This window comes from Melozone crissalis, unplaced genomic scaffold (assembly GCF_028551555.1).
Source record: "Melozone crissalis strain CALT ecotype California unplaced genomic scaffold, PUWL_Pcris_2 ptg000139l_1, whole genome shotgun sequence".
NCBI lineage: Eukaryota > Metazoa > Chordata > Aves > Passeriformes > Passerellidae > Melozone > Melozone crissalis.
In genome coordinates, this window is record NW_026535912.1 from 5,675,052 (window position 1) to 5,689,383 (window position 14,332).

The following is a 14,332-nucleotide window of genomic DNA, read 5'->3' on the forward strand; positions in this document are numbered from 1 at the left end:
GAAATTTATTATAAATTACAACACCTTTGTTACCAATATAGAAACACAGAAATATCAATTTATGATTAAAATCTAATTTATTCTGATAATTGTGCTATGTAAATATATACAAATATCAACTTCAGTGAAAAAAAAATTACTTTATTGCAACCCTCTGCAACAACTCACTGTACACAAATATTGAAGTTACTGAATTGAAGTTTAACAATTAAATTTATTACATATTACTACAACAATACAGCCCATATACAAATACAGAAACATCAATATCCCTTTCCAAAGAATCTCAGATCCAGAACTAAATAAATAGAATTTTAGAACTATACAACTCCATACATAATAAATAGAAGTAAATACATATATAGGCATAACAATACAGAGATGTAAACATGCATTACATATTTCATGACATATAACACAACAATATAATACAAATATAACAAACCTGTCTATAAATACACAAATATCAATGGACCAATAAAAAAATCCATACAACCCCAGCAATAGAAATGCACAGCTACAGAGCTGTACAAGTATGTAAACAGATGAATATACACGCATCAATATAACAATATACACACATACTATCCCTATACAAATATCAGCCCGTGTATGTAAATTTCCCTATACTTGTAACTATCCGAATCTAACTACACATCCATAAACAGCGCTAGATCAGGAGGGATTGCAGCCGCCGATGTTCCCAGGCTCTCGCTCGGGCTCCTCCTCCCGAGCAGAGCAGCTCTCCTGGACAGGGACAGCAGATGGGACATCTGGCAAGCAAAGGGAACACTGAGTGAGTGTGGGGACGTTTCCCTTGGCAGCGGCTGCGCTTCCATCAGGGAAGAGGAAATGTCAGAGCCTCCCCAGGAGGGTCAGAAGGAAAAGCAGCCGAGCGGGCCAGGCTGTGGTGAGCTGTTCACTTCTTTCTGGCATCCCAGTTGCTCTGAGGGAACTCCCTCATGTCAGGTTATTGAACTACCTCTGCACTTATCAAGACTGTGGCCCCCAAATCAATCAGCATTTATGTCTCCAGCTGCTTGCACCAATGACAGGGAATGACCTCTAACAGTGCTGGGGCACAAAGTTACTTTGCACAGGTCATCTGACAGGGCCTTGTTCTTTCTGTGCTTCCTGTGTTTCTCCTTAACTTCCACCTGGAATTTTTACAGCATTTCTTTTTCTTTCCCCTTGATCAGTGCTGAAATGTGTGTTTCTCTTCCAAGTTTCAGTTTGTTCAGTGATTCTCTCAAGCCTTTTCTCAGAAGCTTTTATCAGGGAATTGAGTGTTAATTTCAGCAATTTTGGTGATTTTCTGTGAGATTTATGCAAGAGTCCTGTTCATTGGGCACCATTTAGGAAGGTACAAAAGAGAAAAAGGATGTTCTGTATGTCAGTTCACTAGTGGAATATTCATGCATAGAGAGAGTGATTAGCTGAATTTTACATCTACTCCTAACCTGAAAGTGCAACAGGTAATTTGGGGAGAAATTAAAGCCCGATTTCTCCTTCTAACAGCCTGTATTTAAATGTAAAGTAAATAGAGCAGGGTGAGAATGTCAGTGTTCAGTTCCTGAAGTGCCTTATTAAGGTGTTCTTAAAGTAATGGAGATAAAATCTGGGTGGGCATTTCTAATGTCCAGACACTCATTGTCAATTTCATTGACTCTGAAAACAGCAGAGATGTGCACATCATACCTGATCAATCCATTTGGGGATGGTTTAGGTTCAGATTCTCTGAGGCTTTAGATTTTTAGATCTCTAGACAATGCTTCCAGGAATCTAAATAGCTTTCAGAAATTAAACTTTTCTCCTTTTTTCCTCAGTCTTTGCACTCATGTGCACCAGAGACCTTCAGTGAATGGATTCCACTCTAATCCATCTCCAAGCTGAATCTCCCAGCTGTGTTCACACTGGTGGTTTGTGTGTCTCTTCTGCACAGTGCAATTTTAAAATCTTCGTTCCTTATTATCTCTGCCCTTCCTTTTCTGTTTTAGCTTGCAAATGCATGCAGATGTATCAGAAATGATACACCTAATTTCTGACGCATCAGTTCCTGTCTAGCAATTTCATTTTATCCTGTTCTGATGTTATGCTAGCCTTCTATGTTTTATTCTAAGTGGACCCCAGTTTTCTTGCATGTGGAAGTTTTACAATGCAATGCTCTCATTCACCTGCTTTCATTAAATCCTTCATTAACATTAGCACAAGTAACTGTGTGATTCCCTTCTGCTTTGTAGAAGATTTGGGAAACTCAAGTCCTGCTCAGCTACAGAAAAACATACATGGTGCTTGGTAATTCCCCTAAGAGCTTAAGTTAATGGTAAACAACTGCAGCTTATTAATTTTGCAGAAACTGGGAGAAAAGACATTTCAAATATTGAGGAATGTAGTGCAATATTGATGGGCATCCCTCAGTTATCCAGACAGACTGATGTCACTGGCTAAATTCCCTCTTTTCCAAAGGTTTTCATTTGCTTTGGCTGTGCTTCGTATGGCTGCAGGTCACATTTCCCTTGGTTTAAGGAAGTATCTTGGCACTTACTCTTGGGGATATATCTTGCTAATTCTGCACTTGGAGGAATTACTCAGTTCTGCAGTCCCTATTACATGCCCTGTTCTAAAAGACTTTTATACTGTTTTCCCTCTCTCTGTGTTTTCACACATGTTCAACAAGGTTTTCTTTCTAAGAATATTAATCACAATATCCCAAAGGATTAAAAAATGCTTAGGTATTTTTCCCTAAGTATTTACTGAAGAAAAATAATAATAATTAAAAAAACCTGTATGCATGCTGGATGTAAAATACAAACAGAAATAAACTTGAGAGTTCTCCCAAAAAACTTAAGAAAAAACCCCATGTATTCTATAAAACCCAGAGTATTCATCTACAGTATACAAAAATGGGCATGTTCTAGAAGAGAAAATCTGTGCAACAGTTCTGCACAGAATTCTATGCTTTCAAGCTGTTTGCCCTTCAGGTGCAGCGCCATTCTCGGAACTGTAATGCTCTGAGCATGTTCTGCTCACCATGGCAGCTTTCTGCTCTCCCCTGGTACAGATCATCCTCCAGCAAAGGGGGAGTGCAGCCACCACAACTCGCAGCACCTTCCCACACAGCAAGAACCTGAAGGACAGAGACGGCTTTCACCAGCTGCTGCGGGTTCTAACAGTGCCACCTCTCAGCTGCTGAAAGCCTGAATTTCTGTGTTGCACTGTGTTAGTTTATTGAGTCAAATGTTCTGTTATATAGTGGTATGCTCAAGTGCTCCCCGAGTTATTACAGTTAGCTCCTCCCCTATGTTATGCTCTCCTACCCAAGTGTCCCTCGAGGAATCCCCTCCCTCCTCACCAGATTTTTCCCTGTCTGTCAAGACAACTCGGCCCCTTTGCCCCATCCATCAGCCCAAACCCTACCCTTTGTTCCAGAAAATTCCCTGTCCCTCACCCTTAGATCCAATCCCTATGCCAACGCTCTCTCCTCCCCTTGTTCTGATTTGTTGTAGCCCTCAAAACCACACCCCAAGAGTCGCTTATTGGTTACTATATGGTGTCCACCCCCTGTTTTGAAAGATTTTAAAAACCCGTGCGCAGGGAGGTTGGGGGGTTTTTGCAACATCTGTTCCATTGGGAATTCTCAGCTGTGAACCTTCCCCTTATTTCTCTTGATGAAATTGCTGCCCTTTACACCGCCAAAGAGCCTCCTTTGCTTTCTTCACTCGGTCCTCCAGGGGTTTCTACTGCTCGGCATTTGGCCTAGAGGTTCTGGCTCAGGCAAAACCCCAACCTAGCCAGTTCCCCACTCTTGCCATTGTCCCTGGAGCATCACAGAGCTAGCCAGGGCTGCGGAGGGCAGTGACAGTGACCCATGGACTGGCATGTCACAGCCCCCAGAGCCACACCTGCCAGGCCACAAGCCCCAGCCCTGGTGCCCACTGCCGGCCTCAGGGGCTCCTGGGCATCCTCACCCTGAGTGCAAAGGCAGCCTCAGGAGCCCCCAGGGCGCTCTGGATCCAGGCTGCAGATACCCTAAAGCCATCACTGAAAGGGACATGGATGGGGACTGCAGCTGGATCTTCCAGTGCTCTCCAGTTCTGACTACTCTCTAAGTGAACCCAAACCTCATTGGCAGCACCTTGAGCACATTGACCCTGCTCACCCCTCCTGGAACGTGGTGTTCCCACATCCTGCACCAGCCTTTTGCAGGGAGTGACCAGCTCCCAGCTGCTCTGCTACCCTGGCCTTACTTTCTGTTTGCCAGCAATGAACTTAACGGATACACTCCTGAGAAGCCTAGCACAACATTTGCTTTTCAGGAGTTCTTTGGCAAAAAGACTCCACTAGTCCCTTGTTTTGCACAGAGAAGGAGGTCCTGACAAAGCATGAGGCACAGGCAGGGCTCTGACATACGAATTCCTGAGCCGCAGGATTCCACCCATTGTTGTTCCTAGCTGCTTTGCTGATATTTTAGAGCCAGTTCTGGACAGGGGCTGCTGCTGACAGGGTAGGAAAATTTGGAGAAAAAAAGGTGCAGGAGACAACAAAAAAACCAAGGGGGGAAACCCTTAGAAATACAGAGCACAACAGAAGTCCTTGGAGATGGTTCAATAGAAAATGCCAGCAGCAGTGAGCAGAGCCGAGGTTGCTCACTGCCATCCCAGGGGCTCCTCATGTTGCCCGAGTGATAAATGACACAAAACTCGGATAAGTTTTGTGGGTGCTTTATTACGGGCCCGGGGTGCTGGGGGACTCACGTCCCAAAAACCCAAGCCCCCGATTTCACATATGGGTGCTTCCCTCTTATACATGCGATTCACAACAAAGTCTCCAAGAAACAGTTCCCTTGTGATACATTCCTTAGTTCACAGGCAAGATCATAAATCTTCTGCTTATCTTATTCTAAGAGCATTGTATGCTGCCTTCAGATAGGTTAGCATTCTTACTCTCCTGCACTAGTTTAATTATTTACTAAATTCCTAAGACTACCTGCTAAGTTACACACAAACCAAACACACACACTATCAACGGCTGCAAAACTGCAAAACTGCTTTTAACAAACCAATTCACACACAACTCATAACTAAACTATAATTACACATTTTGCTAAATTTCATTTCTTTTCCAACACTCAGTCCCCTGCTGGTTTGTGTCTGATGCAGCCCTGCCTGGAAAGGGCTCCAGGCTCTGGTGTTCCCAGCTTGCTCCAGGCTACATTCTTAGCAGCACTGAAAGAAGAGGTGAAACAAAGAGCCATTTTCTGTCCTGCCTGCAAACTCTTCTCCTTCAGTGCCACTGCCAGAGATCATCCCTCTGTCAGCTTGGCACTGTGCCTGCTGCATCCTCATCCCTGTCCCTTGCATCAGCTCCTGCACATCATCAGCACTCGCTGTCCCACATCATGAACAGAGAGAGCTGTGTCAGAAGAGCAAGGAGTGCATTTTCTTGGCTGTGAGATGCAAAGCTGTGTTTCGTGTCAGGCACAAACAGGCGATATGTGTATATGTGAATGCAAAATGTGTGGACCCCAACAATGGGAGAGCTGTGAATTCTAATAATAACTGAGGAAAATAAAGCATGGAAAAAGACTTTTGAACCTATCTTTTGTTTGCAAATTAATCCTAGTTGATTTAGGAGCATTTGAATTAAAGTGTTATAGATGTTGCTTTTTGCTTGCATTTAATCCATAAAGAGTTCTGCAATAATAACCTTTTGAAGTATAATTTTAGAATATTACTTGTATCCTTGAAACTGTAGCTTTGGAATATATATAAAGAAAATATGCCTATCTCACACCTTATTGAAGCAGAGAAAAACAGTTTGAGAAAAAAAGATGAACATCACCTCAAGGATTTATGGTTTCGACCAAAGGGAAGCTGGACATCACTGTTATGAGATTTGGATTCTCTGCAATTAAAAGGTGGACACACATCTGGGGAGCTGGACCCCACCAGATGAGATTCATCTTTCTTCTTTTGGAAACTGGACCGTCACCATCTGGGGATACTCCTTTGAGATACATCCTGAGAAATTAAAATCACAGTAGTGTATAGAATTGTGATGTAATAATTTGGAACAAAAATTGCTGATGAGTAAAAGATTGGAAATAGAAACTGCTGAAAAAAACTGATGAGTACCCCTATAAATACCTGTAATCCTCAATTATCAGTGTGCAGTTGGAGGGAAAACTTCCCCCACTGTACCCAGCGCTGTATTGCTCATACTTTGCCATATTAAATAATAAATTGATTGCTGCTTGAATATTGGCCTAGTCAAGCTTCTGATTCATAACACTGTTAGCTGTGCTCTTCTATGGGCTGGCCATGGTACTTGGTAATTAATATGCTGTCATGCTGTGAACTGAATTCACACCTTACAGGGCTGTGTTTACTGGGCCTGGTGGATCAGTGCCCACTTCCTTCCTCTGCTCCTCCTCACTCCAGGACTGTAAGAGACCAGCATGGAGTCAAAGACCCTGCAGTATCATTATTCTCTAGTAATGCTCAGAGGTCTTCTAAGGGCTATGTAATGCACAGCATCTGGGTGTGGGGCATGTGCTAAGGAGAAAGAAAGAGTCTGTGAGAAAGCTGAGCTGCTCTTACATGGGACTGCAAAAATGACAGGAACTTTTTGGCATATAAAGCTTTCCTTCCAGGTCAGGGACCAGGGAAGGCCTAATCAGCTGTGGCCCCACAAAGCAAGTCTGTGCTAACTCCCAGCACCAAGTGCAGGGGTGTGGGGCAGGGCTCCTACAACAACAGCACAGCTCTGTGGAAGAGCCCAGCCTTGCATCTGGGTTCCTGCCTGCTTCCCCTTTAGAGACAGCTGTGGCCCTAGGATTTGTGTCTGAGGGAGACACATCCTTGGACCTCCTGATCTTTCCCAAGTGGCCAAATGGGGATGCACCAGCAGCACTGCTGGGAAGGTGCTGGCTCAGTGGCTGTTTTTGAGACTGTGCCCCCCATATCAGCTTTATGTGTGGGGGGGGGGGTGCTCTGGTGGGTGTGGTTACACACTCACTGGCCTTGGCAGAGCACAAGTCGGAACCTTGGAAGGTTCCAGCTGCTGTAAGGCTCAGGAGGCAGAGCTGGTGCTAGGCACAGTGTGGCACTGTGCTGAGGGAAAGGTGAAAACAGTTAATAATCCACCCTCAGCTAATCACTGAGGGCTGATGGGAGGCACAGGCTTGGTGGAGCTGCTTTGTACAAGCCAAGGTGCTTATCAGCTGTGCGGTGTCCCCAGCAGCCCCTGGCAATGCTGGTGCAGCTGAAGGACAGGCTTGATGGGTCTGGTGCAGCCCCACAACCTCAGACACTGCGGCTCCACCGTGCAAAGCAGCATGGCTGAGCTGGTTGTTGGTCAGGTAAGGGCTCAAATATATTTTCTGCAACTTGCTCCAGCACAGTTCAGCCTGGAAAAAAGGCATTTTTACAAGTGTAGGGGAGTCAAGCCCCAATAAATGTCAGCTGAGCCCTGGTGCTGGCTCCCCTGCATGAAGCCTCAGTGAGGCACTAGGGCCTCCTGTCAGCAGGAGGGGAAGGGAGATCAGAGTTGTTGGAAGAATACGTGACTGAAGGCTGAGCACAGGGTTGGTGGTGCTTTGCGTGGCTCTTGCATGACATCCAGGCTGGCTGTGGCAGTGTAAGCTAACCTTTTGTTTTGCATCAGGCTTCATGCCAGAGCCAGCCCCTTTCCAGCCTTTGGGGTGATTACAGCTGTTGCTCTATATTTCTCTCCCTTCTTTGTTTTCCAACAGCTATTCTACTCCAGCACCATAGGCAGGCAGTGATGGCTGCCTGTAGCTAACAAGACAAACTGAGATCTGCCTGCAGAGCCATGGTAAGGTGTCTCTGGGCTTGTGAGACAGGCCAGGACAACACAAACTGAGGCCATAGCCATGCTGTGCTTTCAGTTGAGCCTGTGGTGGAGCTGCTATGCTTGTAGTCAGCATCCAGATGGGGCAGGTGACATATCTGTCTTATCTGGGACAGAAACAGAAGTACAGCCCTTGCACAGCATCCTTCTGCTAGGCTGTGCTAAGCTCAGGGGCCTCTAAACTGGCCCTTAAGACCTAGGTCTCCACTCCTTGCCCAGATCCCCAGCCTCAGGGAGGACTTGGGTTTAGGAGCCACGGCTTTTTCTTCCATCAGACTCCATTAAGAAAAAGTCAAGTTAAGCAGTTCATTGACATTTAAAATACTGTACAGTGTGTAAAACCAAATATCCCCCTCCCCACAACAATCCCGTGCTCTCAGCGGATGCTCTGGTGAAGAATCCCACTTTTGGCACTGTTTGCCTTCTCTTTTCTCCTTCTTCTTTATGGGATCCATCTCAAAACAGCTCCAGACCTGCACTGTTTCATTAGCAGCTGCTGAGGCCACTGTTGTACCATCAGGACTCATGGTCAGGTTCAGGATTCTATCAGTATGACCTGAGGAGGAGAAGGAATGTGCAATCCAGGCTGAGCTGATCAGCACATGCACATTTACTCCTGTATGCTCCCATGAGCCCTGCCAGCTTGCATAGCTGTCCCCCCAGTGGCTGTGGCAGCGTGATTTCAGACCCCAAGCACACACTTGGATCAGTGGTATCTCTTGCACAGCCCCGTGGGCATGCTTTACTCCTAGCAGCATGGCCCCGGATACTGTCCTGTATCAGTGATGCTGCAGGCTCAAACCAAGGAGTGCAGCTGTCTTCAGCCTCTAACAGCCCCCCCACACCCAGGCCCTGTCCACCTACCTTGCAGCTCTGCAACCTTGGTCATAGTTGGATAGTTCCATATAATCAGCTCATTCTGCGCAAAGCCATAGGCTGAAATGAGCTCCTTGTAGTTTGTTGACCATAGGATAGAAGAGACCTGCACAGAGGCAGTAACACAGGTGATACAGGGTCCTTGCGCTGATGCTCACCACTCGGAGGTGAGCATGGTCCCCCTCCTTCCCTGTGCCTTTGGGCCTGAGGAGCCAGCGGCTCTGTGTAGGTGTGCTGCCAGAAGGTGTTTGTCTCCAAGCTGATGTTCATATCTCACCTGGGAATGGGTATCAACAGCACTGAGGCAGGCGCCAGAACACACGTTCCAGATGCAGATATGTCTGTCTCTAGTGCCACCTCCAGTGGCTAGAACATTCATCTGGCATGGGCACCACGCCAGGCCTGAGCGAGGAGAGTTCATTTTAAAACATACAAGAGGCAACCTGCACCCAGCCAGTGCTGCATGCCTGCCTTGCACACACATATCCGCCCGTGGCAGCTCTGTGCTCACCTTGACAGCACCCTGGTGCTGAGTGAAGGTCTGTAGAGGAGCAAAGTCTCCACCCCCACCTTGGGTGCATGGCCAGACGTTCGCCAGACTGTCACTGCCACCACTGGCCAGGTAGTGGCCATCCAGAGACCATCTGAGTCCACACACCTCGTCTGTGTGGCCAGCAAGGGTGGCCACGTGATGCTCAGCCACTCGGACATCGTGGTGATGGATGTGCCCAGTCTGTGCACCACTGCAGAGAGAAGAGAAGGCTTGCAGGGTCAGGCTGCACATTTTCACCCAAATCCATTTTTGTTATTGCAAGACTGCTATACCTGCCACTGGGTTTCAACCAGTGTTACCAGCAACACAGGTCTGTTGGTGTGAGTGAAACACCCACACAAGCTCTTTACAACTTCAGCACAAATTGCAATACAGGAAAGAGGCCTTCTCCTCACAGCCCCAACAGATAAGGCTAAATAAGAATCCCAAGCCAGGACAAACTTCTCTCTGCCATCCCTAACCCATGCCACACGTAGATTGAGGGATAGGAGTTTGCAACAACTGGAAACTGCCCTTGACCCACTGCTTTACCTGGAGAGGATGCAGCTTTCCAGCTGAGGGTTCTCACAAGGCCACAATGGCTGGTCATGGTTCGGAGACATTTCTGTTGCTCAACGTCCCATAGCTGGAGAGGCAAAGCAAAAAGTTCTTCAGAAGAAACCCAATCCTGTTTCTATGCCCTAGGAACCTCACTGCACAGGCTCTCTCAGCTTACTCAGTAAGGGAACAGAGAAAATGTTTATCTCATGACTATAGCACAGAAGGTAACGCTGCTTATCAGAAAACCCCCAAACCAAGCCCTGCCTTGCACACTGGGCAGTTCCACCCCACACCAGGGAAGACAAGTCAGGTGCATGGCATCCTTCCTCTGCCAGCCAAGGCCCCACAGTTCTGTCAATCCCTAGAAAACACCTCTAGTTTTAGTCCTGCATTCACCTGAACCTCAGCACTACTTGTGCCAACAGCAAGATAGTCTCCATCTTTAATCCATGACACAGAGGAAATGTAAGGATATGGATGCTCCGTCTGCAGTAGGGGGATAATCTCCCTAGTACCGTAATTCCACAGATAAACAGCGTTGTCCAGAGCCACTGCCAGGAAGTTCTGGGAGCTCCAGTCTGTGAGATTCAGATCTACAATTTGAAAGAGCAGTGCAGGTCACACCATGCTTGGCTAGAGAGCCCTGCCCTTCACCCGTGCTGATGCAGCAGGCGCGGGTGCACATGTGCACACACACACGTACAGGTGAGGGGCAGCCTTCTGAGTGTCACTATGCCCAGCTGCTGGGGCCAGGTACCCTGCTCCAAGGCACCTACACAGTGCCCTAGACCACTGTCCCTGTAAGGCCACACAGGGACACTCCAGAAGTGGTCTGTGCTAGCCTGGGTACACAAAATAATACAGACAGCCCAGTCACACTGTCCTAGGAACAGCAATCCAATGCAGAATGTTCTGGATGCCCAGCACTCAACCCTGTAGCCTACTTACAGTAGTCATTGAACATCTCTGGTGCATCCAAGACCCAGTCTGGCTTTGAGGGAATATATCTGCTCTTCTTCCTGCTGGATCCAGGTGCCATTTTCTGACTGTAGAGCACTTTCAGGTTATTCTGATAGCCTGTGTGCAGGGGAACAGGTTTGTTAACCTGAGTTAGTTTCCTCCCAGCTGAGTGCTGCTCACCCAACTAGGAATCCCTTGGAGTGAAAATAAAGTCCTAAGAGAAACACTCACAAGCCTGCCGTGCACGAAAATCACTGGCAGAATGAACTGCTGAACAGGGGTGAGCTACAATTTGCTCATTCATGGAAACAAATTTAACAAACACTTGGGTTTTTGAATCCCATTATATTTAGTTGCAGTTTAAGCTAGAAAATGCACAGCAGAGACTTTGATGCTCTTACAGACTTCATGAAGGCTTGGAACCTGCAGTACAGGTGACTGTCACCGACATCTTTTCATAAAAATCCTTTCTTTAGGATTTTTCTCCCTTCTGAGAAGCTGTGGCCTCAGCAACAAAATGTAAACAATGGTTATCTGCTGCTGTGGAATGCAGCAGGTGGATGCGTGATTGGTCTTGGGTGAATGTTTGGATTTACTGACCACTCAGAGCAGAGCTGGGTCTCACTCTCTGTTGAGACACAGAAATTTGTTTATTTATTCTTTTTCTATTCTTAGCTTAGCTAGCTTCTGAGAACTTTCCTTCTATTTCTTTTAGTACAGTAATAATGTAATATATATCATAAAATAATAAATCAAGCCTTCTGAACATGAGGTCAGATTCTCATTTCTCTCTCCACCCTGAAGACCCTTGCAAGCCCTGTAACAGGTGACCAACTGGCAGTCATAGCAACTCTCCTAAATAAATTCACTGTAACTGTTATGCCCTCCCTCGACCTCAGGAACCGTAAGAAAGGAGACTCCAGCCTGTACAGCTCTCAGAAACCAGTTGATTTCTCCTGTGACCACACACAGAGCCTCTGTGTTGCTGTTCCCCTGACCTGATCTCTCCTGCTGATTCAGCTCACACGACTCTGTATCATACCTTCTGGAGCATTCTGTGGTTTTCCACTGAGGTGGAGGATCTTTGCCTCTTCTACATCAAAACCATTCAGATTCACTGCCCAGGCTTTCTGTTGCTCCTACAGAGACAAATCACCCTCAGTGCAATGCATTTAAAACAATTCCCACACTGCAATTTAAACAGACACCTAAGTCCCCTTCTCTTAGAATCTGAAGATGTTTGACTGTGCTGCAAGGGTCAGTCACACAGAGGCAGGTCAAAGCAGTTTTCCCTCAGACTTACATACATCGTCCTACTCACATTTTCACACAATGGCAAACTCAGTGTCATTGCCAGTGGGAAAAGCCACAGCCACAAAGCGACCAAATGCTTCATAAACAGATTTCAGAACACAGTGTAAAACATTCCAGAAGTATTCCCTGTGGAGACATTGTCCTAGAATAGCTACCACCAGCAGTTTCACTTTGCATAGGCTCACAGCTTTGTGTTTTTGTTGCCTGCTACATTTTAAAGCCTCATTAGTCAAAGGTAGATTTTGCTGCTAGAAGCAGCATAGGCTTAGAGTGCATGGCAGTCTCTACAGCTTCAATCTCATCCTAGGCTCCTGAAGCCCAGAGCTGCAAGTAGTGATGGCTGGGACTTGTCAGTCCCATGTGCCCACTTGATAGAGTAAAGGGGCAGGAAGGAGTAGCGGTTGTGAAGTAATTGTAACTTAGCAACATTCTCACCTTCTTGGTAGGGGAATCCTCATCAGGGTCATTCTCTTTGGTTAGAAGGAAATTTGCCATCTCCATCTGCATAGTGCTGCGTTTGGGAATGTAGCGATCCCCCCCAGCCTTTGTGGGGGTGCTTTGAATTTTGGATCCAGATTTACCTGCATTCACATATGAAAATATCGTCTTACAGCTATTTAACAGCCTGTATTAGAGCTTTCATGGGAGCAAACCCAACACTCCTCCACATCACACCCACCAGACAAGTAGGACTCTGAGGTCTCATGCCACCCAGTCACAACTAACTTATATTTTCCTCCCTGCCACCAAGTTGGTTAGGGACAGTGTGGTGCAACTCCTTGGGTCTAGTGCAACAATTCCAGAGTCCAGAGATAAGGGGAAGATACTAAAACGCTCACAAGATGTAAAGCTGTCAGCTAACAGTCCTGCCCACACTCGTCCTAGCATACAGCTGTGCCAGCAAGGCTCAGCTGGGCAAACAGCAGCTCGCCAGCCCCAGTGCTAAGAGCTCTGCCCCTAATGCTGACAAGGAGGTGGGTGGCTGTCAGGAGCACAGACCACCTCCTCCTGCCTGAGCAGCAGCCAGTAGGGCAGCGTGGCAGGGAGCCCAGAGCCCCATGGCTACAGACAAGCATCCTGGGCGAGGCTCCCGCACTCAACCTCTGTCGCTGGGGGCCGGCGCTCACCGGGTGTCTTGGACGGTGTCTTGCTGGAGCTGCGGAAGCAATTGGCCGGCTTCATGGGCGACACGCCGATGGGACTGGGCCCGGGGCCACTCTCCTTGGCCTTGCGCTGCCATCGCGTAGGCGGCGCATTCGGGATCAGCGTGTCCAGCTTCAGCAGCCCGCGCAGGTCCGCCTCGAACAGGAACTGCGCCATGGTCCTGTGGGCGGGCGGCGTTAGCCGTACCCACCAGCCGGGCTGAGCCTACTCTGACAGGCCCCGCTGGCCTCTCCATCACCGGACCGTGCAAGCGCTCCGGCTGCTCCTCCCCACCAACGGACACCCCTACGCCCCCCAACCGCTTCTCGGGACACTCCATCAGCCTATACACCCTCCCTCCACTCCTTGGGGGTCCTTGATCAGCTGGCACCCCTTCCAGCCGCTCTTTGGGGCTTCCTCCGATAAGCGACATTCTCCTGTCCCCTGCCTTTCAAGGGCAATCTCGTCCCTGTTCTTTACCCTCCCCACCGTGCTTTGCCTCTGCCCTGTGCCCCTGGGGCTGCTCTTGGCCAGGCAGCCTCAGTGGGAGCCAGCACTGGCTGCAGCCCCAGCAGGCCCCCCAGGACAAGGCCCAGCAATTAGGAGGCCAATGAAAGCTCTGGGCAGCAGCAGAACCCTCAGCAGAGTTCTTTGGACCGTCATGGACTGGCCACACCTACACTGCAGCCTCACTGGCAATGTTTCCTATGTACAGTAGACTTTCAAAAGAAGCTGTTTGAGGGAAAGGTGAACTAAACACTCACTGTCTTCTCTTAAGTCCAAATTCGGATAGAGCATAAGATGAAAATAAGCTCCAAAACAAGCAGGCCTGCCAGGAACCCCAGCCAGCAGCCTGTTCCCTGACAGAAACCCCTTCCAAGGCCCTTCTGGGCATCAGGAACATGTGCTGTGGTTCCAGCTGCACCTGTGGGAGCAATGGGGAGGTTCAGCCCGTGCTGTGCTGCACTGCTGAGCTGGCAGCACGGTGGATGCGGGCAGGACATTCTCGGTTTCCCCCAGAGCTGGGGCCTGCAGGCACCTTGGTGCCCCTTGGCAATGGCTGTGCCACCCAAC

At 47.9% G+C, this 14,332-nt stretch overlaps 1 protein-coding gene across 1 annotated transcript; it reads right to left on the minus strand.

The window, feature by feature from the left end:
• Window positions 1-8,248: 8,248 nt before the first annotated feature.
• On the minus strand, window positions 8,249-13,435 carry LOC128948620 (cell division cycle protein 20 homolog). The gene is given in 11 exon segments (XM_054293389.1): window positions 8,249-8,302; window positions 8,304-8,428; window positions 8,737-8,854; window positions 9,026-9,150; window positions 9,256-9,509; window positions 9,850-9,926; window positions 10,238-10,434; window positions 10,790-10,918; window positions 11,844-11,940; window positions 12,551-12,696; window positions 13,243-13,435. Coding segments are annotated over 11 exon segments (1,515 nt in total).
• Window positions 13,436-14,332: the final 897 nt, after the last annotated feature.